General features: G+C 37.6%; 1 protein-coding gene across 11 annotated transcripts in view; it reads left to right on the top strand.

The window, feature by feature from the left end:
* Positions 1 to 27,633, top strand: part of PPEF1 (protein phosphatase with EF-hand domain 1) — a 148,662-nt gene that overhangs the window by 76,061 nt on the left and 44,968 nt on the right. For 9 of the 11 annotated variants that reach the window (XR_013825664.1, XR_013825665.1, XR_013825666.1 and 6 more), the window contains 3 exons: positions 4,385 to 4,545; positions 13,187 to 13,301; positions 17,547 to 17,593. Coding sequence is in view for 1 of the 11 variants with exons in the window: in XM_079910172.1 (XP_079766298.1) it covers positions 4,385 to 4,545; positions 13,187 to 13,301; positions 17,547 to 17,593 (323 nt within the window). In the remaining 10 variants the exon portion in view is untranslated. The remainder of the gene's footprint in view (positions 1 to 4,384; positions 4,546 to 13,186; positions 13,302 to 17,546; positions 17,594 to 27,633) is intronic. The other 2 variants (XR_013825673.1, XR_013825667.1) reach the window with 2 other exon arrangements.

The raw sequence follows: 27,633 nt of genomic DNA on the forward strand, positions 1-27,633 counted from the left end.
ATCTTATCAGTGGTGAAGCTGTGATTCAAACCAGTGAGATTAACCGCTGTATTATTTTAATTTTCCTATCAATTCCGGGAGTTTTTCAGTTGATTTCCTTGAGTGTAGATATTTAATCACACTGGTCACAAGTAACTTTATTTTTATATCTTTCTATGCAAGAGTCACTGCTCTTATTTTGGCTTCATGTTTTATTATATTTGCTGGAGATACAGAACAGTGTTAAAATGAAACAGTGAAAGTGGGCATCCTCGTTTTGTTAATGATTTAATGGAAAAACCATTACCGTTGATTTAAATTTTAAAAAATACGTTAAGGAGGTATCCTTCCATTCCTAGTTTTCTGAGTTTTTAAAAAAATCAAGAACAGGTGTTGAATTTTACAAACTTTCATCTTGGCATCTATTGAACTTATTGTATGAACACTCATGATTTTAATCCAGATTCATAATTGAGAAATGAAATAACTATAAACATGGTTCAGTTTGTGCTTTTCTTTTTCCAGCAACGTCTGGAGCTTGTATTCAAAGTGACATATGCAGGTGGTAGAGGCAGAAATTGTTTTTTTTTTTTAATTATGGGCTTTAGATTTTTCCTAGTCCAGATTTTGAGTCTGTACTGGGCAAAAGAAGATTGTGTGTAGGGGGTATTTTTGAGGTATTTTCTTTAGAACAACTTGTTAAGGCATCATTCAGTTATAAGTCAAGATTTTATTATATTTAATTACTGTAGATTCATGTTGACAGAATTGTAAACCAAATAGGTATGGATTAATTCTAATCACCTGTTGCACAAATATTCTTATAGCTGGCATTCATTAAATTATTATTATTAGTTATAATAGTTACAGCCCACAAGGACAGTACTTGCATTTGAAATGTTAACGCTTTTGATTGTTTTCACATATGATGCACGTTAGCTACCCACGTTAGGAAGAAAATCTATGTTATTCTTTTTTATGTGGATAAAAACCAGCAGAAGGATTATGATTTGATGTTTATTGATATTTCATATTGAGTAGTTTTGATTAAGAATGGTTTGGGGGCTTCCCTGGTGGCGCAGTGGTTAAGAATTCGCCTGTCAATGCAGGGGACACAGGTTTGAGTCCTGGTCCGGGAAGATCCCACATGCCGCGGAGCATCTAAGCCCGTGCGCCACAACGACTGAGCCTGCGCTCTAGAGCCCACGAGCCACAACTACTGAGCCCGCATGCCACAACTACTGAAGCCCAGGCGCCTAGAGCCTGTGCTTCGCAGCAATGAGAAGCCGGCAGACCGCAACAAAGAGTAGCCCCTGCTTGCTGCAACTAGAGAAAGCCCGTGCACAGCAACGAAGACCCAATGCAGGCAAAACTAAATTAAAAAAAAAAAAAAGAATTGGTTTAGGGAATTCCCTGGTGGCCCAGTGGTTAGTACTCTGTGCTTCCACTGCAGGGGGCCCAGGTTCAATCCCTGGTTGGGGAATTAAGATCCTGCAAGCTGCACAGCAAGACCAAAAAAAAAAAGAAAACAATTGGTTTAGGGAAATGGTGCTTTTTCATATATTTATCACTGAACTTATAAGAAATGAGGGTCATCAAATGTATGAAAGGAAGGGCCAGACTGGACTTTTTTTTTTTAAGAAGAAAAGCAATATTTTTATTATGGTCTTAAATAACAAGACTGAGTTTTAATAACCAGAACTGGTGGAATTGACTTGATGTGTCAGTTAGCTGATGAGAAAGGGAAAGTTGACAGAACATTGGTGAAGGCAATGATCGGGAAAAGAAAATCAGTTCTTTTTTATACCTCACCAGTTGGGATTTCTCAGTGAGGTAGTTATAAGATGATATAGTGCGGGAATAAAGACGCAGACCTACTAGAGAATGGACTTGAGGACACGGGGAGGGGGAAGGGTAAGCTGGGACAAAGTGAGAGAGTGGCATGGACATATATACACTACCAAACGTAAAAGAGATAGCTAGTGGGAAGCAGCTGCATAGCACAGGGAGATCAGCTCGGTGCTTTGTGACCACCTAGAGGGGTGGGATAGGGAGGGTGAGAGGGAGACGCAAGAGGGAAGGGATGTGGGGATATATGTATATGTATAGCTGATTCACTTTGTTATAAAGCAGAAACTAACACACCATTGGAAAGCAATTATACTCCAATAAAGATGCTAAAAAAAAAAGATGATATAGTGAAACTGCTGAGGTTGTTTTTGGTTTTGTTTGTTTGGTTGTTGTTGTTGTTTTCCCAAGAGGAGCCTGATTTTTCAGTAAGTAAAGCTGGGAAGAAGAAAGGTGTTTTTTTGGAGTAAGATGCTATTCTAAGAAAGACTACCAAGTAGAAATGATCATTAAGATAGTCAAGTAGAATAGTTTGGCTTTTCTGCCTGCAAAATGAACCTGAGATAAAATTGACCAAGATGCTCTGCATTTCTAGTTTTCAAACATAAAATGAAATAATTAAGTTTTCTCAAATCTCAAACCAAATCCCAATGAGAAAAATAACCTCTGCTGGACCACACTGAAGACAGACATTATTACTCCTAAATTTAACTTCTTATAAAACATCGTCAATTACCACAAAAAAATATTGGAGTACACAATAATTTAGAAAACATTTTAAAATTACCAAATATTATGACTTTAGAAAAAATTTCAAGTTTAATTTTTAATTGTAATCTCTCAGCATAACTGAATAATGAAAAACAACGTATTCTGTCTACATCTGCTAACATCATACCTTCCAAACCTATAGAGAACTTCTTATTCATTTATTTATTTATTTTTGGCTGCATTGGGTTTTTGTTGCTGCATGCGGGCTTTCTCTAGTTGCGGTGAGCAGGGGCTACTCTTCGTTGTGGTGTGCAGTCTTCTCATTGCAGTGGCTTCTCGTTGCGGAGCACGGGCTCTAGGCGTGCGGGTTTCAGTAGTTGTGGCACGTGGGCTCAGTAGTTGTGGCACGCAGGCTTAGTTGCTCCGTGGCATGTGGGATCTTCCCAGACCAGGCAGGGCTTCAACCCCTGTCCCCTGCATTGGCAGGCGGATTCTCAACCACTGTGCCACCAGGGAAACCCTAGAGAACTTCTAATTAATGAGCTTAGTAGCAATTCAGTATTAATGAGCTGAAGAGTATGTCATTGTCCTCTCTATCAGTTATCTGTTACTGCAATAATACTGTGTATTAAACAACCATAATAGCTCAGTAGCATGTAATAAACATTTCTTTTTGCTCACAAGTGTACAGATCAGCTGAGCACTTCTGCTGATCTTGGCAGACTTGATTTGGCAGTTTTTTGGGTCTTGGTTGGAGTTCCCTCGTGTTTACAGGTCTGCTGGCGGGTGGCTGATCAAGGATGGCTGTGGCTTGGGTGACTCAGCTCTGCTCCACATGGTCTTGGAGCTTTCAGTAGACTAGCCTGGGATTTGTGGTAGTGGCACAGTTTCAAAAGAGAGAGCATGGAAGCATACAAGGCCTCCTGAGGCCGGCTTGGAACTGGTACATAACACTTCCACCATATTCTTTAGTCCAACTCAAGTCACAAACCCAACCCAGCTTCAAGGTCTGGGGAAGGAGACTCTTGATGAGAGTGGCTGCAAAATCACATTAAAAAGAGCATGACTAGAGGTTGGAGTAGAGAATTGGGGATACTTTTGCAATCAATCTACCATATCACTTTTCATCTTTCTCCACCTGAATTGGCCAGATTTCTTTTCTTGGGCTGACTGTTTCATAGGCAGTCTAGCAAGAAAGAGATCCTGGGTCTCAGCACCTACTGAAATGGGCAGTGCAGGTAATCCGTTACACAGAAATATCTCTTCGAGAGAGAGGTCCTTTGGGAATTTCTGCCTATGGTTTGTTACCAAGAAGAAAAAGAAAATCATGTCAGAAAATTGGTTTTTATGTGACAAGAGAAACAAATCAATTACGTAAGTAGAATTTGAAGTGTCTAACAGGGAAAAGTTAAATGTTGCCATTTAATTTTCTGTAGATTCTGAATAGCCACAGATATTTGAACCAAATACAATGTATTGTTATGTTTCTAGCCTTATTAGTAAAAATCTGAGATATTAGAGTGGGCAAAAAAAAATGTAGAGTTAGAGCTTCAGAGTATCAAAATACCTTGATTGACCAGTTTTCCCTGTGCTCCTCCCTCTCCTCCCCGCTGATGAACTCACTGCTTTGGTAAAATGTCCACCTGGGAAGGGATAATGATGCTTCATGTGAATGTACCTACTGATCTCAGAACAAATCATTCCTCATGGTTATGTGTGGGTTATCTTGGTATTCATAACACTTAGCACAGTGCCTTACATGGGCTAGGTATTCAAGAAGTTATTTATTACATTTTAAGTATGGGAATGTAGATTTTTCCCCCCTTTTCTGTCTTTCCATTTCCAGAATTAGTAACTCACCTTTTTGACAGCAACATCCAGGACAAGGATAGACAGGACTATTGGGTGTTGATAGACGTCCCAGACTCCTACTGTGGTCCTCGACTGCAATTTCCTCTCACTTTTACTGATATTGATTTACTGATTGAGGCCTTCAAGCAACAACAGGCAAGTAGAAGCAGATACTGTCCTGATTCTTGTACATAACATGTGCTATCTGTTGAATGAATAGATGAAAATACTACAGCAGAAATGCATTCCCTTGGGAAAAAACTTCACATTAAGTGAGAGCTACCCTCTGCTCTGCTTAACCCATTAAATACAAATCTCCTCAGGTGCACAGAAACCTCCTCTCTATCTGTAGGCTTACAGTATTTCCTTGTTCTTTTTCTGACGTTTAATTCACATACTATAAAATTCACCATTTTAAAGTGTACGATTGATTCAGTGCTTTTTAGTACATTCACAAGATTGTGTAACAATCACTAATATCTAATTCCAGAACATTTTCTTCACCCCCAGAAGAAGTGCCGTACCCATTACCATTCCCTCCTCCCCCACTCCTGGCAACCACTGTTCTACTTTCTGTCTCTGTGGATTTGTCTCTTCTGGATATTTTGTACAAACGGAGTCATGTAATATGTTTCCTTTTGTATGTGGCTTATTTCCCGTAGCATAATGTTTTTAAGATTCATTCATGCCATGGTATATTTCATCACTCCTTTATTTTTATGGCTGACTAATATTCTATTATATGAGTATACCACATTTTTATCCATTCATCAGTGGATGAACATTTGGATTTTTTCTACCTTTTGGCTATTATGAGCAATGCTGCCATGAACATTTATGTGTAAGTTTTTATATGAACATATGTTTTCAATTCTGTTGTTTCTATATCTAGGAGTGGAATTGCTGAGTCATATGGTGACTCAATGTTTAACATTTTGAGGAACTGCTAAATTGTTTTCCACAGTGGCTGTACCATTTTACATTACCACTAGTAATAGGTGAGGGTTCCAGTTTCTCCACATTTTTTGCCAACATTTGTTATTTTATGTTTTAAAAAAATTTTTAATTTTATTATAGCTATCCTAGTTGTGTGTAAAGTGGTATCTAATTGTGGTTCTCATATGTATTTCCCTAATGGCTAAGATGTTGAGCATCTTTTCATGCTTACTGGCCATTTGTACACATTCTTTGGAGAAATGTCTATTCAGATCCTTTGCCCATTTTAAAATCAGGTTATTTGTCTTTTTACTATTGAGTTGTAAGGGTTCTTTATATATTCTGGATACAAGTCCCTTATCAGGTATACAATTTGCAAATATTTTCTCCCATTCTGTAGGTTGTCTTGTCACTTTCTTAATAATGTCTTTTGAGTCACAAAAGTTTCTAATTTTGATGACGTCCGATTTATCTCCTTTTTTCTTTCGTTGCTTGTGTTTTGGCATCATATCTAAGAATCCATTGCTAAATCCAAGGTCATGAAGGTTTACCCCTATGTTTTCTTTTAAGAATTTTATAGTTTTAGCTCTGACATTTAGCTCTATGAGCCGTTTTCAGTTAACATCTCTATATGGTATGAAGTATGGGTCCAACTTCATTCTTTGCATGTGGATATGCAGTTGTCCCTATACCTTTTGTTGAAGAATCTGTTCTTTCCCCATTGAATGGTTTTGGTTCCTTTGTAAAAAATTAATAGGCCATAGCTGTCTGGATTTATTTCTGGACTTCCAATTCTTTTCCATTGGTGTGTGTGTCTATCCTTATGCCAGTACCACATTGTCTTGATTACTGTAGCTTTGTGGTAAGTTTTGAAATCAGGAAGTGTCAATCCTTTGACTTTGTTATTCTTTTTCAATATTGTTTTGGCATTTAGGGTCCCTTGCAGTGAATTTGAAGATTGACTTTTCCATTTATGCAAAAAAGCCCACTGAGATTTTGGTAGGGGTTGCACTGAATCTGTAGATTGCTTTGGGTAATATTGTCTTCTTGACAATATTAAGTCTTCTAATCCATGAACATGGGATGTTTTTCCATTTATTTGGGTCTTCTTTAATTTCCTTCAGCTATGCTTTATAATTTTATACTTTTCAGTGTACAAGTCTTTCACTACCTTAAATTTATTCCTAGGTATTTTATTCTTTTGGTTGCTATTATAAAACGAATTGCTTTCTTAATTCCCTTTTGAACTGTTCATTGCTGGTGTATAGAAACACAACTGATTTTTGTGGGTTGATCTTTTACTCTGCAACTTTGGTGAATTCATTTATTAGCTGTAATATGTGTGTGTGTGTGTGTGTGTGTGTGTGTGTGTATTCTTTTGGATATTCTATATACAGGATCACATCATCTGTGAATAGAGTTTTACTTCTTCGTTTCTGGTTTAGATGCCTTTTATTTCTTTTTCTTGCCTAACTGCTCTGGCTAGGATTTCCAGTATAATGTTGAATAGCAGTGGTGAGAGTGGACATGCTTTTCTTGTTCCTGATCTTAGGGAGAAAGCTTTTAATCTTTTCACCATTGAGTTTGATGTTAGTTATGGTTTTGTTTTGTTTTGTTTTTAATAAATGCTGTTTATCAAGTTGAGGAAGTGTCCATCTATTCCTAGTTTTCTGAGTGGCTTTATCATGAAAAGGTGTTGGAATTTGTCAAATACTTTTTCTGCATTAGTTGAGATGATTGTGTGTTTTTTTCCCTTCATTGTAGTAATGTTGTGTATTACATTGGTTAGTTTTCTTATGTTGAACCACTCTTATATTCCTGGAATAAATCCCACTTGGTTATGGTATATAATTCTTTAGAAATTCTGTTGGATTTGGTTTGCTGGTATCTTGTCAAGGATTTTTGCATTTTATTTGTAAGGGATACTGGTCTGTATTTTCTTTTTGTGTGGTGTCTTTATCTGGCTTTGATATCAAGGTAATACTGTCCTCATGAAATGAGTTAGGAATTGCTTCCTTCTCTTCTATTTTTTAGAAGAGTTTGAGAAGGATTGGTGTTACTTCTTTAAATGTTTCATAGAGTTCACCAGTGAAGCTGTCTGGTCTTGCACTTTTCTTTGTTAGGAAGTTTGTGATTAGTGATTCAATCTCTATGTGTTCTAGATCTGTTCAGATTTTCTATTTCTTCTTGAGTGTTTTGATAATGTGTGTGTTTCCAGGAATTTGTCCATTTCATCTAAGTTATCTAATTTGTTAGTATACAGTTGTTCGTAATATTCTCTTATAATTCTTTTTATTTCTTTGAGGTCAGTGGTAATGGCCCCATTTTCATTTCTGATTATAGTTATTTGCACTTTCTCTCTTTTTTTTCTTGGCGAGTCTAGGTAAAATTTTGTCAATTTTGTAGCTCTTTTCAAAGAACCAACTTTTGTTTTTGTTGATTCTATTGGTTTTCTGTTCTCTATTTCATTTATCTGCACTCTAATCCCTATCTTCTTCCTTCTGCTGGCTTTCCGTTTAATTTGCTCTTCTTTTTCTAGCTCCTTAACTCATTACTGATGGGGGGATTTTTGTAGAAACTAATGCCTGTGGCTGGCGATTTTTATTTTGGCTGGCCAGAAAGTCAATTCTGTTATTTCACTAACACTTTGCAGGTTATTACATTCAGTAGTTATATCTGACACACCTGTAAAGTCTTCTAATTTTTGTGAAATGTTGTCTTCTATCCACTCTTCTTAGAAGCAAAGGAGCATTCTCCAGCACCACGAGTTTCATTTTCACTTTCCGTATCAGAATCAATCACTAAGGTTTTTTGTCTTTCTGTTGGTCTTGTTTTCACATCGTCTGAATCAGAACTATATTCTGAAGAACTGTCATCTTCTGGACACTAGTATATATGTTGCTTGGACAGTCAGAGAAAGTTTCTGCATAAAATTCACGGAACAGTTCTTCTTCACTCAAAATTTCACAATGTGTCATTTTTGAAAATTTTACGTTTATGATATACACAAGGTTGGAGCAAAAACCTAATGGAGCAAAATGTGAATGATAATGACAATCATAAGTTATATGATGAACGCTTGATCAGTTTTAAGCTCTAACAACTTTGCATGGTGATGTTAATTGTATCACTCTCTAAAAACGTATTGATATGTCTCTGGTCAATGATGTTCAGATAACAAAAGACGTATTAATGTGTCTCTGGTCAATAATGTGTTAAGCATTAAGTCAAGCTTCTCATTCGAGATCTTTCTTCTTTCTTAATGTAGGCATTTACAGCCATACATTGCTCATTGAGCATTGCTTTTACTGTATCCCATAAGTTTTGGTATGTTGTGTTTTAATTTTTGTTCATCTCAAAGTATTTTCTAATTTCCCTCGTGATTTCTTCAACATATTCAAGAGTATGTTGTTTAATTTCCACATATTTGTGAACTTTCCAGTTTTCCTTCTGTTATTGATTTCTAGTTTCATTCCATTGTGGTCAGAGAAGATACTTTGTATGATTCCAGTCTTTTAGAATGTATTGAGGCTTGTTTTGTAGCCTAACATCTGGTCTATCCTAGAGAATGTTCCATGTGCACTTGTAAAAAAATGTGTAGTCTGCTGTTTTGGGTGGAGTCGTCTATAGATGTCTCTTAGGTCTAGTTGGGTGTGAGGTTTCCAAAGTTTCTTTTCTTTTAGGCTGTGTTCACCTAGTGTTTCGACAGAGATTTCCTTGAACACCAAGAGCCATTAAGAAAGAAAGAAAGAAAGAAAGGGGGGGGGGAAGGGAGGAGGAGGGAGGGAGGAGGAAAGAAAGGAGGAAAGAGGGAGAGGGAAAGAAAGAAGGGAAGGGAACAGAGGGGAAGGAAAGGGAAGCAAGGAAAATCTAGTCTTTGCAGATTGGCTCTGTGTTGGTACACTCCTTTACTGCTTAGCCTGGCTGTTTACAAATCCATCTTAGCCTTTCCTTTCTGCTTGCACTGTGCCATTTTTAAGTTGCCTCTTTCTTAATTCAGCATTGGTTGCTGTGAGCTTTGACTATCTTCCAGAGTTCTGACAAAGCTGGGTCGGACAGGTTTTTTTGTTTGTTTGATCTGGTTTTTTGGCTTGATTTTTCAGTGTTTCTGCAGAGGGATGGGATCTTGGAACTACCTACTTCATTATTTTCTGACATCACCCCAGAACCCTCATTCTCAGGTTAGGACCTTAAGGGTGTACCCTAGGAGTAAGAGTGAATGAGAAGTACTGGCTCTGTAGGAACTGAAGCAAAATTTTGAATCATCTAATTCCTGAAATTGAATTGATATCATCCTAGACAGCTAGTGCTCCTAGCCACCTGCCAAGAGAAAATTTCAACCCTCTCTGTAAGAAAATAGGGCCTTAAATGATTTCCTCAAGTTTTCATATACAGTATCCAGAACTTAACACAAATGTTAACCAGGCACAGGAGGATGCAAGAGTCACAAAAGAAAACTGAGGCAAACAGCAAACAATGGAAACAAACCTATAGAGTTTTTCGATAATGGCATTATCAGACTCAGAGTTGAAAATAAATATGCTTAATATGCTCAAGGACATAAAAGCTATGGCAAAAATTCAAGGAGCTATAATAGAAAAGATAGACAATTTTGATTTTATAAAAATGAAAAATATATGATGCTAAGGGAAGAATAAAAGGTTCAACATAGTGTACAATGTGCTCCCATTTGTCAACAAAATTAATAAGCATTATATATTTTGATTTTTAAAAATTGAGATAAAATTCATATCACATAAAATTGATTGTTTTAACCATTTTAAATAAAGTGTATGATTCATTGGTTTTTAGTATATTCACAATGTGGTGCAACCATCACCACTGTCTAATTCCAGAACATTTTTATCATCCTCAAAACAAAACCCTGTACCTCATTCCCTCTTCTCCCAGCCCCTGGCAACCACTAGTTTACTTTCTGTCTCTACAGATTTGCCTAACCTGTGCATTTTATATAAATGGAATCATATAATGTGTGCCTTTTGTGTCTGGTGGCTTCTGCTTGGTATAATGTTTTCAAGGTTCATTCATGTTGTAGCATGTATCAGTCAGTACCTCATTCCTGTTTTTGGTTGAATAATATTCCTTTGTGTGAATATACCACATTTTATTTAAGGGATTATGTACTTATACATGTGTTTGCATATTCATATGTGGTTATATTGATTTTTTAAAAATTTATTTTATTTATTTATTATTTTTGGCTGCGTTGGGTCTTCGTTGCTGCGTGCGGGCTTTCTCTAGTTGCGGCGAGTAGGGGTTACTCTTCGTTGCGGTGCGCGGGCTTCTCATTGCAGTGGCTTCTCTTGTTGCGGAGCATGGGCTCTGGGCGCGAGGGCTTCAGTAGTTGTGGCGTGCAGGCTTCAGTAGTTGTGGCTCGCGGGCTCTAGAGCACAGACTCAGTAGTTGTGGCACACGGGCTTAGTTGCTCCGCGGCATGTGCGATCTTCCCGGACCAGGGCTTGAACCCATGTCCCCTGCATTGGCAGGTGGATTCCTAACCACTGTGCCACCAGGGAAGCCTGGTTATATTGATTTTTATATGCTTGCAAGTGCATAGAATATTTTTTGGAAAGATACTCTTAACAGTGGCTGTTTTGGGGAATGGGGAAAGGAGACTGAAGTCTGGGGAAGAAGGAAAATTGCTTTTCATTATTATACTCCTTTTTGCTGTTTAAATTTTTATTTCAACTTTAGAAATGTGGGGGTTTTTTTCATTTAAAAACTAGTTATTGTTTTAAAAAGAAAATCCTTTCAAAGTAATATTTTCCTCCCTCAGTGCCTTTAAAAGAATGTGAGTATTTTATTCAAGTTGCCATTTAATCTGAATATATTTGTAAACATAGAAATCAACTTCTGAGTTAACTCTTTTGAGTATTTAATATTGCTATAAACACGATTATAATGCTACTTAAAGAGAAGTAGACTGGCTTTGTAGGAACTAATAATACCAAAGTGATTTTAACCAATTGAAAAAGGACCCAGAAAAAACATTTTCATAATAGGGATTTTCTGTTGTTGCAATATATCCTCAATGATTATTTGTTAATTTAACTTAATAAAACAACTGCCTTTTCAGACAGTAATTACTCTGATTAGCACTACAAATGGTCCAGAAAGTCTACAGTGGCAACTTAAGGTAACACTGAAGCCAGTTTTGGGAATCAATAAATTAAATATGGAAATTAAAATAAATCATGCTATCAGAGTGTTTTGCCTCTTCCTTTAAAATCTGGCTAAAGATTTGACTCACCGATTTAGAATGCTTTTGTGGGGAAAATCCTTAGCAATCCATTAGGTTTGGAGAGACAGGAAATGTGGGTTGCTCCCCACTAACATCCAGGGGACCTTCTCTTTCCTCCTAATTCTCACATTGCTTCCAATCCTGCTTCCTGGTTTTTTTTAAAAAAATAAGTTTGGAGAATTTCATGATTAAATAATTTTAATAGGAAGTGGAAATGGAAAATAATTTCATTATTTTAATAGGAAGTGGAAATGGAAATTTCAGGACACCACGAGATAGGATTGTTCCAAAGGGTTCCATCTGTCCTGAATCCCATGCCCAAAGCGTTATCTGAACAATATGTAGATATGACCTCTCTCTCAGCCTCCAATAATCTAAACCAGTGCTGTCCAATAGGAATATAATGTGATCCACATACATAATTTAAAATCTTCCAGTAGTCAACATTATAAAGGCAAAAAGAAACAAGTGAAATTAATTTTAATAATGTATTTTATTTACTCCAACATATAAAATTATCATTTTAATATGTAATCATATTAAAAGTTTTTTATGAGATGTTTTACTTTTTTTTCATACTGTCTTTAAAATCCAATGCGTATTTTGTGCTTACATGACATCTCAATTTTGACCCCATTTCAAGTGGTCAATAGCCCCATGTGACCAGTGTCTACTGCATTGGACAGTACAGGCGCAGACACTCCTGACTAGAAAGTGGTGTTAGCATCTGTTAAATTTGTATCAGCTACATCACTTTTTGAATTATGTATTTGGAATAGTTCATAATTTAAAAAAAGGGAGAACAACACACTGTATTTAAAAACAAATAAACAGAAAAGCCTGGAAGAGAAAACCCAGTGAATCTGTCCAAAACAATGCTGTCATCAACACTGTAACTGGAGGAGATCAAGGGATGAATAGTCATAATAGGAGCTAATCTGAATGGTTTATTTGAATTGGCAATATGTTCTATACTTACACTTGTATATAAGTGTGCTTGCTGTCCTGTAAACTCATGTCTGTGCACCAAATATTGAGCCACACCTAGGACACCTGGCTCAGGAGTCCCTTGGGGCCTGTCTGGCTACCTTGTGAGACCTCCTAACCCAGCACCCCCATCTAATTCCCAGCCCCGGGGCAGGAGGTCACAAGCAGATGCAAAGCAGCTCCTCTTGAACAATCTCTCTCTGCTTCTCTCTTCCTTTCTACTTCTCTCTCTTTTCCCTCCTTCTCTTTTCTTTACTTTTTTGCCTGCACATTTCCTTAGGGCAAGGGAGTCTCCTTTTTTTCTTGTCACCTCTCTTGGGCTCTAAGGACCAAGAATAATAAGAAATGTTCTGTGAATGGGTGATGTCAATTAAGAACATGAGAATATAGACGTCCTAGGAACCATTCATTCATTCAACTTACACATCTCTAGTGAGGGCTTATTATGTGCCAGATACTGTGCTAGGAAAATCTATTTAAAAATAATTTAGAGATTGTCGTGAACTACAGCTACCTGAAACGTGCTCATATGTTCCACCTATACTGCTTTCTACACACTCATGCCTTTTCTCCTAGTTCATGATATCTATTTCCTCTCCTTCGCCCTCACAGATACTTCATGCTTATTATGTCTTAGAGGTGCTCTTTGAAACCAAGAAGCTCCTGCAGCAAATGCCGAATTTCACTCACATAAAAACTTCTCCCTCCAAAGAGATAACAATCTGTGGTAAGTTTCAGAGCAGTGTTGCCAAATTAATATTTAGGAGCCTCTTGGTTCTACATCATTGGCCTAACTTGAAAACTGTGTAAATTGGACTGTGTTAAGGGAAAAGTGTTAATATAGAGTTTTCTATCATGATAGTACTGTTTCCTATCTTGTCTTTGTTTTGCATACCAGCTGGCAGGAATTAATTATGTGAGAAATTAAAGAACTCATAGCTTTTTATAAAGGCAGGCAGCATTTTAATACAGAAAATCACCCATGGGTGGAATAAGTGTTCTTTGCCCTCCCTCTGGCTCTCATTATCTTTGTTCAATGTAGCTTTTTCTAGGTGGGCCTCTGCATGCCACTTATGCTGGGAAGAGAAAAGCCCAAGGAAGGGTGGAGACTAAATTCTTCTCTGCCCTCGGCTGCTGTTTTAGATTTTTCCAACTGGTCTCTGCAGCTTTTAGAAGAGTGGGAATGTCCCAGAAATCTGTTCCTTGTTCTTCTAAATAACAAGAGCTGAGATTTTGTTATCATATAGGCCAGTCTGACAGGATATTGCTTCAAGAAGCAGTACACATTGAAATTCAACACAGTTGGTGCTCAGCGTGCTTGCAACTGTCTGAGAATGGAGTGCGTGGAAGGAACAGCAATTCCCTTAACTTCTAATTAAGCCTTTAGGTTACAAAACAGTGATTGTTATTTTCCAAATCAATTTTTAGCCCATGTTTCTTTTACTCTGGCAGGTAGAATGGATTTGACAATCTAATTAAACTATTTCCATTCTAGCATCTGATAGTGGTGACAGGGACTCGATGTAGCAGTACATGCTCCTTGACATGTCCTGACTCAGGCTTTTGAAGAGTCCTTAATGGTTCAATTCCAGCCAAATCAGGCCACCACATCTCTGCCTTCCAGATGATGCATCTCAGCAGTGGGGACCTTTTATTCAAGGCCTCATCAGCACTTACTTTTCATGGAGATAAAGAATTTTGGGTCATGAGGCTCAGGAAGCGATGCCAACCCATGAAGCCTCTGGAGCCAAGGCGAGGTTTGCTCTCAGAGTGTATATAATAGGCCAAACAGGGAGTGTGATCTGCTCCCATATGTTTCCAGTATACCTCCAGTTGCCATTGGAGACTTAGCTTTGCATAAAAGGATCTGGAAGAAGACATGAATTAATTAGAGGGCATGTAAGTCCTGGAATCATGCAGTGTAAGAACCGAGTGGTTCTTACAGAGACCATCTAGTCTATCCCTTGCTCTTACGGATGAAATTGAGGCCCAGAGAGAAAAGTGTATTGCCTTCCATGCATTTCTATGTAGTAACTTGTCCCCCTCTCTCCACCTCAGCTTACTCAGCTGGTTAGTGGCAGAGTCAGAATTAAAAATCAGATCTTCTGCATCCCAGGTTAGAGCCAACTCCGTATCTGCTATCCCAACTCCCATCATGCACTGCTCTGACTGATGTTTCATTTTCCATCATGAGAGAAGGACTAGGGAATGGATTGATTGGACAGTTCCATTATTTTAAAGATACTCACATCTTGGCAGGGCATTTATTTCCAGACTTCTTCCATGTAGCACCATTGATAGAAGGAAAAACCAAGGCCCATAGGTTCCCATAGCATAGGAATTATTATTTTCTGTCTTTAATAGCCCCATTGAACTTAGAAAAATTTGGTCATCATTTAAAATAAAATTTAAAATCAGGGCCATATTTTCATAAACATCCTCTGTTTAAGACAGTATTAGGAAAGGGGGAGAAATTATGGTGAACCTTTACCATTATTTTAATTTCCAGATGCATTTTTTTACATGCACATCTAAACATGCTACACATTTCTCAACGTGCATGAAATATAGTAGGTGTTTTAGTTTATGTTATAAATGATAACCAGTTATGCACTTAGGTTTTTGTGTGCAGTGGAAATATCTTTCTGTGGCTGCCTTTCCATGATACATTGAGTTTTATCTCTTGCTGTCCAACTAGAAGTTAAAAATATTTTTAGGGAGTTCCCTGGTGGTCCAGTGGCTAAGTGCTCCCAATGCAGGGGCCCAGGTTTGATCCCTGGTCAGGGAACTAGGTCCCACATGCCTCAACTAAGAGTTTGCATGCCGCAACTAGAGACCCTGCATGCTGCAAGGAAGATCCCACACGCGGCAACGAAGATCCCACGTGCTGCAGCTAAGACCTGGAGCAGCCTAATTAATTAATTAATTAAAAAATAATAAGGCAGCTTATGAAAAAAATGAAAATAAAAATATTTGTATAGCCTCAACTCTTAATATTCTGAAAGCAATTCATTTATTAGCATACCAGCTGCAACAGTTCTGACCACCCAAATCTTTGGGGTTTTTTGTTTTTTGCTTTTTTTTTAACTGGAACCAAAGCTGCTAATAGTAGCTTGTTTTATTGATATGAAGTGAAATACTTTGTCCATTAAGGCATTGCAGATATTCTAAAGCTCCCAATTAAACAAATTCTACAGAATACCTGACTCACAGCATTTTTATTATTATGCTTGTCTCCCTCTCAGAAATTCCTCCCTGCCATCAGAACTCATATTTTTCTGATGTGGCCTCAGAAGCACTAACCACACACAGATTTGGCAAACATATACAGGCCTCTGCTGTGTCAGCCCGAAAGGCACCTTTATTCTCAATGGTGTACGTTGGTGCCTCTCCTTTAAAGCAGCATAATGTAGCTGCTGAGTGAATGAGCTCATATTTTCTTAGCTGAAGTTGTTTTTTTTTTTTTAACCATCTTTATTGGAGTATCCTGAAGAAAATTAGGAAAACAAAATAATTAAAAATATATATTTAACTGATAAGTAAAGTCCTTCCATTTTTATTTCCTTAGATTTGGAGTGAGAGCAATGAGATTTAAGTATATGGTAGTATTAATATGCTCTTAATATTGTAGTCATTTTATAAATAAGTGCTGGTGATGTAGGATTTTAATTTTATTATTCCCATTATAATTGCAGTCATTTCTTGCATATATTTGGTTAAGTTTGGTTGTAGCATTTTAAGCAAACTGAGGAAAAGTATTCCTGAATTAAATTATATTTGGTAATTAAGTTGGATACAAGGAATAAAAACTTATGATCAGAGGTTATGAAAGTCAAATATTTACCTAGAAATAGTTATCCAAATAGGGCTTTTGAATACTCACATATTTACTCTTGTTTTTAAATTAATGGCTTCATCTATTTATATGTTTTCCCTCAGTTGGCTGAGTTTTATAAAGCCATGCTTTCATTTTTGTTTTCTCTAATAGTCTCATCAAGAGAATGTCAACTATCTACTCAAAATTTTTAAGTTTCAGATGCTACTGCTGGAGCATATTTTTGAAAATGTGGCTTTAAAAACCTTTGCATTTAGCAATTAAACTTAATTATTGAGTGCTACTATGCAGCAGGTACTATGGGAGGCATTTGGGGTTTAATGCCAATATAGATGATACTGCTGTTCTCCTAGAGATTACAGGGTAGGTAGTACAGAACAATCACTAAGAGCTTCAATTTTTTTTGTGTGTGTTTTTTTTGTGGTACGCGGACCTCTCACTGTTGTGGCCTCTCCCGTTGCGGAGCACAGGCTCCGGACGCGCACGCCCAGTGGCCACGGCTCACGGGCCCAGCCGCTCTGCGGCACGTGGGATCCTCCTGGACTGGGGCACGAACCCGTGTCCCCTGCATCGGCAGGCGGACTCTCAACCGCTGTGCCACCAGGGAAGCCCAGAGCTTCACTTTTGAAGAGAGATAAAGTTGAGTTTGAATTCCAGCTCTGCTACTTGGTAGCTGGGCAACTTTGCATAAGTTACTTAACTACTCCGAGCCTCATTCGTAAAATGAGTCTGATGAAAACAATACCCATCTCATAGAGTGGTTGTAAGGATTGAACAAGACAATTCACGTAAACCCTTAGTCTAGCACTTGGCAGAGAGTGGCACAGAGCACTTGGCACAGAGGCCCATCCCGAAGGGAGGCCCATAAATGGCAGGAGTAAATAGGTAATTGCCACATTGGATGCTGTCCCCTATAGGAAAGGGGACAAAGTTTCCATAGAGTGCTATGGAAACAAATTGTCTGTTGAATTAATATCATCATAGGGTAAAAACCCGATGTCCTGAAAACGCTTGGAGTATATCAGTAGTATTTCAGTTTTTAAATTCTGTTACGTAGCTTTTCAAATTAGAGTTTTTGTCTTTTCAGTTTTTAAATTCTTGTTCCTACTGAATAGCGATTTTTCATTTCATTTCCAGGTGATTTGCATGGGAAACTGGATGATCTTTTTTTGATCTACTATAAGGTAAATGATTATTTTGCTAAATATTTATATTTTTGTTGGGGGAAGGCAGTCCTAGGACAAATAACAATATTAGTTTTATTAGGGATAGGTACAAATACAGATATAATAGGACAGTTTTTATCCAAGAAGTTGAAAGATTTGGTTTTTTCACACGTTTCACAAAAAAATTTTAAAGATTTAATTTGGGCCTTTGTTTAATATTATTGTTATCTGTAGATCCATTAGGATTTGTACCTGATTGTATTTATGTTCTTTATTATATGGCAAATGTCTAGATGGCAGAGGAAGGGGAGGGAAACAGTCTGTTTTATTTTATTGTTATTTGGTTCAGAAGTGAGCATGCCACAGCAGTCTTCTCCTCCATTGTGCACTAATGATGCATGAAAGTAGTCCCCCATAGCAAGTTCCAAACTGCTCTTCTCTTCTCCACCCTGATTCATCATTGCCAGGCTCAGCTGCTCTTCCAGTGCTATGACTCCTCTTTGTTGGTTGGGTTTTCTTTTTTTTTTTTTTTTTTCGGTACGCGGGCCTCTCACTGTTGTGGCCTCTCCCGTTGCGGAGCACAGGCTCCAGACGCGCAGACTCAGCGGCCATGGCTCACGGGCCCAGCCACTCCGCGGCATGTGGGATCTTCCCGGACCGGGGCACGAACCCGTGTCCCCTGCATCGGCAGGCGGACCCCCAACCACTGCGCCACCAGGGAAGCCCTCTTTTTTTAAATAGTATTGACATATAGTTGATTTACAATATTGTGTTAGTTTCAGGTATACAGGAAAGTGATTTGGATATCCGAATCACTTTCCTTTACACCTGAAACTATGCTATACAGTAAATCCTTTTTATTTACCTATTTTATATATAGTAGTGTGTATCTGTTGATCCCATACTCCTAACTTATCTCTCCCCCCACTTTCCCCTTTGGTAACCATAATTTTGTTTTCTATGTCTGTGAGTCTGGCTCTGTTTTGTAAATAAGTTCATTTGTATTATTTTTTAGATTCCACATATAAGTGATATCATATGGTATTTGTCTTTCTCTTTCTGACTTACTTCACTTAGTATGATAATCTCTAGGTCCATCCATATTGCTGCAAATGGCATTATTTCTTTTTTTTATGGCTGAGTAATATTCAATTGTGTATATATATATATATATATATATATATATATATATATATATATATACCACATCTTCTTTATCCATTCATCTGTCGGTGGACACTTAGGTTACTTCCATATGTTGGCTATTGTGAATAGTGATGCTATGAACATTGGGGTGCACATATCTTTTCAAATTAGAGTTTTTGTCTTTTTCGGATATATGCCCAGGAGTGGGATTGCTGGATCATATGGTTACCATATTTTTAACCTTTTTTTTTTTTGGCTGTGTTGGGTCTCCGTTGCTGCGCGCAGGCTTTCTCTAGTTGTGGCGAGCGGGGGCTACTCTTCATTGCAGTGTGCGGACTTCTCATTGCGGTGGCTTCTCTTGTTACGGAGCACGGGTTCTAGGCACGTGGACTTCAGTAGTTGTGGTGCATGGGCTTCGTTGCTCTGTGGCATGTGGGATCTTCCCAGAGCAGGGCTCAAACCCATGTCCCCTGCATCGGCAGGCGGATTCTTAACCACTGTGCCACCTGGGAAGTCCCTATTTTTAACTTTTTAAGGAACCTCCATACTGTTCTCCATAGTGGCTGATTTACACTAATTTACATTCCCACCAACAGTGTAGGAGGGTTCCCTTTTCTCCACACCCTCTCCAGCATTTATTATTTGTAGGCTTTTTGATGATGGCCATTCTGACTGGTGTGAGGTGATACCTCATTGTAGTTTTGACTTGCACTTCTCTAATAATTAGCGATGTTGAGCATCTTTTCTTGTGCCTTTTGGCCATCTGTTTGTCTTTTGGATAAATGTCTATTTAGTTCTTCTTTGGCTGCAGTATTCTTGAGCTTCCACCCCATAAGAGGTTGTCTTGTGAATAAGATAACATAAATATCCAAAAGCATTTTTTAAAGTACTAAATTATAATAGAAATACAAGGTTTTCATTTCATTCATTCAGAATGGGAGCTTGGAAGGGAATGGAGGAAGCCAAACCAGGAGTGGATGAATGGAGCCAGCACTTAGGAAGAGGTTCAGTTGAGACTGCAGGAGGCCTAAGCAAAGGTCTAGGGCCTGGTAGCCAGAGAGTGGGGTCAGGAGAAATAGAAGGCCATCCAGGTAGTGAGTTGGTGTCAGGAAGTCCAGCCAAAGGTTTGCCGGCAGGGAACTGAGGGTTCTGGTAAATAGGGCAATTCTGGAGATCAGCTACGGAATCCAGTCTGGGCAGGGAAGGAAGAGGCCAGGATGGCAACCAACTGGGAGAAGTGGGTGGAATGAAGGATTGCCATGCTCTCTGAGGTCAGGGCAGGAGGCCCAGGAAGCAGGATGGCTGGGAAGTTGCAAGGGGAGTAGTCCTAGGGGATGAATGAGTCCAAGGTGGAATCCAGCATGTGGGTGGCTGAAGTGAGTGAAAGAGAATATTAGGGATGAGGAGGTCAAGCAAGTGGAAAGCAGGTGTGTTAAGTGGGTTGGCCACAGGACTGAGAGATGAGATGCAGAGGAAGGACGTTTAGTTAGAGCTCATGGGCCTAGAAGGAGGAGAGGCTGGCAAAGTGTTAGTCTGTTGGTGGCTCTAAAGAGCAAGTGGACCCACCCCAACTCCTGACCCTGAGGTCTCCATCCTGTGAAGAGTGGGTCCTTTCCTTCCAGAGGGCTGCAGGAGTCAGGAGTCTGGCACCATCCCGAAGGGAGGCCCAGATTTCCAGAGGGAAGTCTTTCTGAATGAGTTGAAGGCAAAAGGGAGTTTATTTATGCAGTTTGAGGAATGAGATTTGTTTAAGTCTACATAACACCATATAAATGTTCAGAAGTACAGTCCTGCTATTTTTGACAATTACAATCTGAGGAAGGAGGAGGGGGTGGAGGTATGTGGGGAATAGCCACAACAGAAAATCTGGTAATTATTTTTCTAGAGGTCTTGGAAAATACAAAAAAGGGAAAATAGTTGAGTAAATTAAATGGGAAAAGTGACTTCCTAGGCAATTAGAAAATTTTTCAAGAGGTAGTTGAAGATATTAAGGTGCGATCAGGGAAAGGACTCTGGAGTAGATAGATGCAAAAAGAGAATGTTTCTTTAATTCCATTGGCAAAACTAAATGGAATATATAAAACTGGAAAGTGCTAATGTAAAGATTGAACAGGAGGAGGTGGGTGGTAAGAAGTACTATAAAAAGGACTAAAGGTGAAATTATAGCATTCACATGAAAGCAAGAAATATTTTGAGTGTTAACCAATGACGGTGTTCAGGAAGTGGAGATTGAGAGCCCAGCGATGAAAGAGTATGGAACTGTTTTTGGCCCCAAAGATATCACAGTTTAGTGGGGTAGGTCACCTAATGAAAAGACAAGACAGTTCAGGGTGAGACATGTTATAACTGGGGTAAACAAGTTTCCAAGGGAGCACATTGGAGGGGCGTCTAAGTCGTGGGAGACTTCCTGGAGGAGGTGACATTTAAGACAATCCCTTCAAAGAGTTTTAGTAATTTGATAAGTGCCTAAATCATGAAGGAAAGTTCTGAAGGATCAGAAAAGATTTTATTCCCACACCCTTTTTGTGGTGTGCTGCAATAAATGATGGAATCCGTACCAGTGATCGTTTTTGATTGTTTTGACATTTTTGGTTTCTTTAATATTTGGTTGTCCTTACAAATTCTATCATTTAGCACCTTAAGACTAAGCTAGACAGTTTCAGCTCACAGTCCTATCTGGATTTGAAGGGAATTCTTTCCTCTGGGTTCCACACGGTTAACCATGGCACACCTTTCCTAAAAGGGCATCCCAACTTTATATGGCTTCACATATCATCAAGTGAAGCAATTTACATGGCATTAGTTAGGTCATATTTTTAGACTTTATTTTCTGAAAAGGTTAATTTTAATCAGCCACTCTTGCTTAATTAGAGTGACCAGTTTGGAATACTTCATTCAGATCCTTTTCCTCATTGACGAGAAAGCTTGAAATTTTAGACCAAGTATTGGCAAGTTAGTTTGTTAAATTGATGCTGTGTGTGGAAACCTCCTACAGTTGAAAAAGAGCTGCACATGGACAGAGAGAAGCTAATTACCTCTCACCCCTATGGGTGTCATACTGATGCTGTCCATGGAAGCCACGCAGCCTTGTTTTCCTTTTCTATCTCTTCTCCACTATCCTCCACCCCACGCCCTATGCCCCAAATTTTCCGGCTGTGAAGGTCATTAAATATTTTCTTTTTTCTCTATTGCTGATATGCTTCCCACTGCCACAGTAGTCAATTCTTTACCTTTTGAGATTAAGGCAGTGTGTTATAATCAGAACAGATCTCTAAAATAGAGTTTGCAAAAGAAATAAAAATTAAAATTATGTGGAGTTGAGGTCCAGAGGTTATTGTTTGATGTGCCTCGGGAAAATGCCCCCCCAAAATTGTGATAACTTCTAGATGTCTTATGTAAAATACTTCAGTGGGAAATAGGTCTCCTTATCTCTACTCAAGTTAATTAATTGTGATCTGCTATTTTTTTCCCCCTGAAGGTCATCTAATGCTGTTCAGAGTTGTAGTTACCCCAGGTTTTCTGTATTTGTCACCTTGATCACCATGTCATAGATGGTTTGTTGTATATCAGCTGCAGAATAAGCCAGAGAGTTTGATTTACTGGAACTGAGTGAAGGATGGGTTCCCTCAGCAGCAGTGTTTGCTTCTTTGAAGAAAATCCAGAGAAATCTCAGTAGCGTAGCTAGAAACCTAAATATCCTAGAGACCCATGTCCCAGGAGACTTAGCTATTCTTTTTATCTGTTTTCCAATTCTCTTATTATTCTAAGACTAAAACGTATTTGAACTCAGACTATATAGAGTAATACAACTAGTCCTGGCTCAACAATGCAGTTCTTATACATCCAAGTAAGTCTTGCCTTTGCCTTCAGAGGCTCAACACTTACAGAAGTTCAGTATATATTTAGGACTCCTTTTAGAATCACTTTCACAGACAGTAACATTTTCTATTGAACGAGCTTCATTATCACAAATCAATCTTTTGAAGTCGTGTGATTTTTTGAAAAGGTTAAAACTTATTGGGTGTCAAGCATGCCATGTAAGGTGGATGGCTTAGCTGACCCTTACTATTAGGGGCTTAAAATTAGGTTTGACTAAAGAAATTAGTCAAATTTCTTGCTCATAGTAGAGGTGAATTCGTTGCTCATAGTAGAGGTGAAATACTTATAAAGTTTGGTTTAACTGGGGATGAGTTCTACTACCAGAAAATTGGTCATTCCAGTGGAAAATATGTTTACATATTTTCTCAAATTTTGACTGTTGCTTTTCTCAAATTTTGATATTAAGGTTTTATTGATCTTATGAAATAAATTGGAGAGATGTACATCATTTTCTATGGTTTGGAACTTAAATCCCTTGTTCTCAAACTTGGCTATACATTGTAATCACCCAAGAAAATGGGGAAAAAAACCTACTGATACCTGAGTCCCACTCCCAGAGATTCTGATGGACACCTAGGAGTCTCCATGTGATTTTAATGTGCAGCCAAGGATGGGAATCGCTGGTTTAAGTAACATTAAAACTATTTGCTCTTAAAAATTGAGATACAGCTCTGCTATAAAGCAACATGCAACCAATGCACTTTCGAAGTTTTCTACTTCTTTTGAATCAGTTCTGGTAGCTTCTAATTTTCAAGAAAATCCTCCATTTCTCTAGATTGTCAAAGTACATTGCCACAGATGCCAATATTATGTTCTCTCTCTCTCCTCTCTCTCTCTCTCTCTCTCTCTCTCTCTATGTATATATATATATATATATATATATATATATATATATATATATAGTTTTAAAATTTACTTCTGTATATCTTTGTCTTTTTTCCAATCTTTAATCTTACATTTATTCTCTTTTTTCACTTATCCTCAATCAGGCTCATGGTGAGTTTTATCATCAATTTTATCAATTTGTTCTTTCAAAGAATCACCCTTTGGATTATATAACTTTCATTTTTTTGTTTTCCATTTCATTAATTTCAGCTTTTATCTTTATTTGATTGGTTTTATTTTTCTAATGTCTTAAGATGAATACAGTCTTTCACGTGCATCTTCTTTAATAATGAAGGCATTTCAGGCAATGCATCTTTTCTAATTTTAGTTTTAACTGAGCCTTCTGTTGAACTTATAATATTGCTATTAATTTCCTCTTTGATCCAATGGTTATTAAGACTACAATTTTTAATTTCCAAGGATCTTAATTCAAGAAGCTGGAATTTTTTGAATCATATTTTTATTTACTTCAGATTTTATTGGATTATGATATGAGAATGTGTTCTATGAAATGTTTCTTATTTTGAATTTGTTAAGGATTTCTTTGAAATCAAGTATATGATTGATTCTCATGAAGCCTCTGTGGACAAATGAAAAATTAATTGTATTCTCTATTCATAGGATGCAAAGTTCTTCATATATCTATCTATTAAGTTCATTAGTTATACAGTTGACCCTTGAACAATGCAAGAGTTAATCCACGAATAACTTATTGTTGGCCCTCTTCATCCGCAGTTCCTCTGTGTCCACAGATTCAACCAACCATGGACCATGTAGTACTGTAGTGTTTTTTTTTTTACCTATTATATAATGAAATTTATTTATTTATTTTTTATTGGGGTATAGTTGTTTTACAGTGTTGTGTTAGTTTCTACTGTACAGCGCAGTGGCGTTCCCTGTGCTATACAGCAGGTTCTCAAGTACTGCAGTATTTACTATTGAAAAATATCTGCATATAAGTGGACCCTTGCAGTTCAAGGGTAAACTGTATATTCAGTTTTTTCCATCTATATCTTTCTAAATATGTATACTGTATATTTCTTTGTAATAAATTACCCCAGTACTTAGTGGCTTAAAACTGCAAACATTTAGTATCTCACAGTTTCTATGGTTCAGAAATTTGAGTGCAGTTTAGCTGGGTGGTTCTGGCTTAAGGTCTCTCATGAGCTAGCAGTCAAGCTATTGGCCAGGGCTGCAGTCATTTGTAAGGTTGACTGGGGTTGGCAGACCCATTTCCAAGATTGCTGACTCACATGGCACAGCATTTAAGTTCCTTGCTGGCTGTTGACAAAACAGCCACATGGGCCTCTCCACAGGGTACCTGAGTGTTCTCATGACATAGCAGCTAGCTTTCCCCAGAGTGAGTGATCCAAGAGAGAGATCAGATAGGAGGCTGCAGTATCTTTTATGACTTAGTCTCCAAAGTTGCACACCATCACTTCTGCTTTTTCTTATTCCTTTCTTAAAAGTAAATCACTAAGTCCAACTCACATTCAAGGAATGGTAAATTAGACTTCACCTTTTAAAGGGAGTGTCAAATAATTTGTGGACATTATTTTAAACCAATAATTTGATCTGAATGATTTACTATGTTTGTATTTTTAAAAAAATCTTCTTGAATTTATAGTAGCTAAATATACAAAGCAAAAACTTGTTCTTTTGTTTATTGAATACAAGTTTATGAATTGTATCTTCTTTATAAAGTGCCTGTTATTATGATATAATGTTGCTTTATCATCATGTTTAGCACTTTTAATGTTAAAAATTCCACTCTATCTAATATTAATATTTGCATTTTTGCTTTTTCTTTGTTGTAGTTACCTTGTTTTCAGTCTCCCTTTATTTTTTTCATGTGTATTTCTCACAAACTATACATACCTGAGTTTTGTGTTTTAATGTAGTCTGGTAGTCTTGGTATGTTAATGGTAGAATTTAACCCACTCACATTTAGTATAACAACACATATTTTTGAAAAATGTCCTTCTATTTTACTTTGTTTACTATTTATTTCTCTTGGTTTCATCCTTTTTTCCTTTCTTTTTGCTGTTTTGGTGAAGATTTTAAAATTATTGTTTTCTTTGGCACTTTTACTGTGCTTTTCCATTCATTAGTCATTGTCTTCCCATTCCTGACATTTCTAATAAATGATGTATGTATGTATACTTCTCAAATAGCTATAACTTTATTCCTCCACCATTAGCCTCTCTCTCCTCCAGTAAGACAAATGTATTTGTTTTCACATTTTCCATGTACATCTCCCATTCAGATGAGATTTGTAGAGAATTTTACTTTTCTCCCTTCAGCTCTCCTGCAAATCCTTAGCTATTGTTCATGCCATATTTTTATTTCTTGACCATTATTAGATTTCCTTCATAGTATGTCTCTTCTATTTCTTGAATCCTTGCTTTGTACTTAAACACAATTTCCATATTATTGCTATTGATTTATATTTAATTATATATTGCAAGGTTCATTGTTCACATCTGTATTCTTTCCTCTTAGTCTTTCCCTGGCTTAAGGACTTTTTATTGTTACTGCTATTATTTGGTTAGAATATTGTCTTGAGTATTTTCCTCTATGGGGCATGTGGGTGTTAGATTCTCTAAATGCAAGCTGCTTGAATGCAGGGACTTTGTATTGTTTACTTCTGTGTTTCTAACACCCTAAAACTGTATCTAGTACATAACAAGCAATCAATACATGTTCATTGAGCATAGAAATCATGAGCTCTTTCAAACTTCAGGCTGAAGTCTCTTTTTAACCATAGAAAATTCCCTCTCTTATTTATGTAATTATTGCCTCTTCTCCATCTGTTCCTTTTTCCTGATTCTGGAATGCTTATTATTGGCACATTAGTTCTCTTGGCTCTGAACTCTAATCTCTTACTCATTCCTCATGATTTCCATCATTTTGCCTTTTGCTCTGTGTGAGAGATTTTTTATCTGCTTGCTCTTTCAGGTCAGTAATGTATTTTTCAACCATTCCTTCTTTTAGTTAGCGCCAATCTATGCTATTTTAAATTTGAATAGCATATTTTTCATGCCAAGAATTATTAACTTTTTGTTCTTTATTTCATGGTACTCTCAAAAAAAAAAAGTGTCCTCTGTCTCCTCCAGCGGTCTTGTCTCATTAGGGGATTGTACTTTGGCAGATCTGATTGGTCTGCCTCTCTCTGGTTAGTGGATCCCCTTAAGTACTAGGTTATTTCCATTTTTAATTTTCTGCTTAAGCTAGGTTAAACCTCTCCATAGTTGGAGGCACAACACTTTCTACTCTTGCATCAAGAGTGTGAGAGGAAGTCTCTATGTTCCTAGGTGTCTCTAAATACAAGTATTAGTATTCTTTTAGCTTCAGAGATGTAAAAGAAGTTCTCCTATACTTTTTCTGGTAAGATCCAGATCCCTCTCTCCCAAGCAAGACCACACACATGCTCTGAGGCAGGGTCTCCCCTTAATCAAGGAGTCCACATGTCCTCTCAGACCTAGTTCTTCCATGGCTCTCTGCTGCTGCTCCTTGAGCCCCCTTCAGTCTTGGACATCCCAATAGAACCTATAGCCTTCAGCACCTCTCAGACTTCTCCAGCTTACTCATCCCAGCCAGCTGAAGGCTGAGGGAAGGAAGTGTATCAGAGATGCAGAATCATTCCCCTTTTCTTTACGTTTTGATGACCAATAGCCTATATTTTTATAACTGGCTCACACTATCTAAGCCCAGTGTGAATAAGGTTATGTGAGTTAATGTATAAGAAAATATAAAATAATGGGATCTTAAAAATAGAAATAACTTGGAGGCCATAATAAAACGAATCTCTTAATTTGTATGGTGCTTTATGGTTTTCATGAAATTTTATACACACAGTCTCATTTTAGTTCCGAAGTAGCCCTGTGTGATAAGTATGGAAGTTATCATTCTCATTTAACAGATGAGGAAACTAGAGTTCATAAAGATCAAATAACTTGCCCAAGGACAGGCACATGAGTAAAAGTGGAGCTGAATTAGAGAATAAGTCTTCTGGCCCAGAACACTACACCACTGCTTGCTTGTTTGTTTCCAGTTGCCTTCAGGACATGTTTCATTGCATAATGATTTCTGGAATCCCTAAGTTACTTGCTACAACTTGTATTATATTTTTTCAACTATTTCTATCA

The sequence above is a fragment of the Stenella coeruleoalba genome (assembly GCF_951394435.1).
Source record: "Stenella coeruleoalba genome assembly, chromosome: X".
Lineage (NCBI taxonomy): Eukaryota > Metazoa > Chordata > Mammalia > Artiodactyla > Delphinidae > Stenella > Stenella coeruleoalba.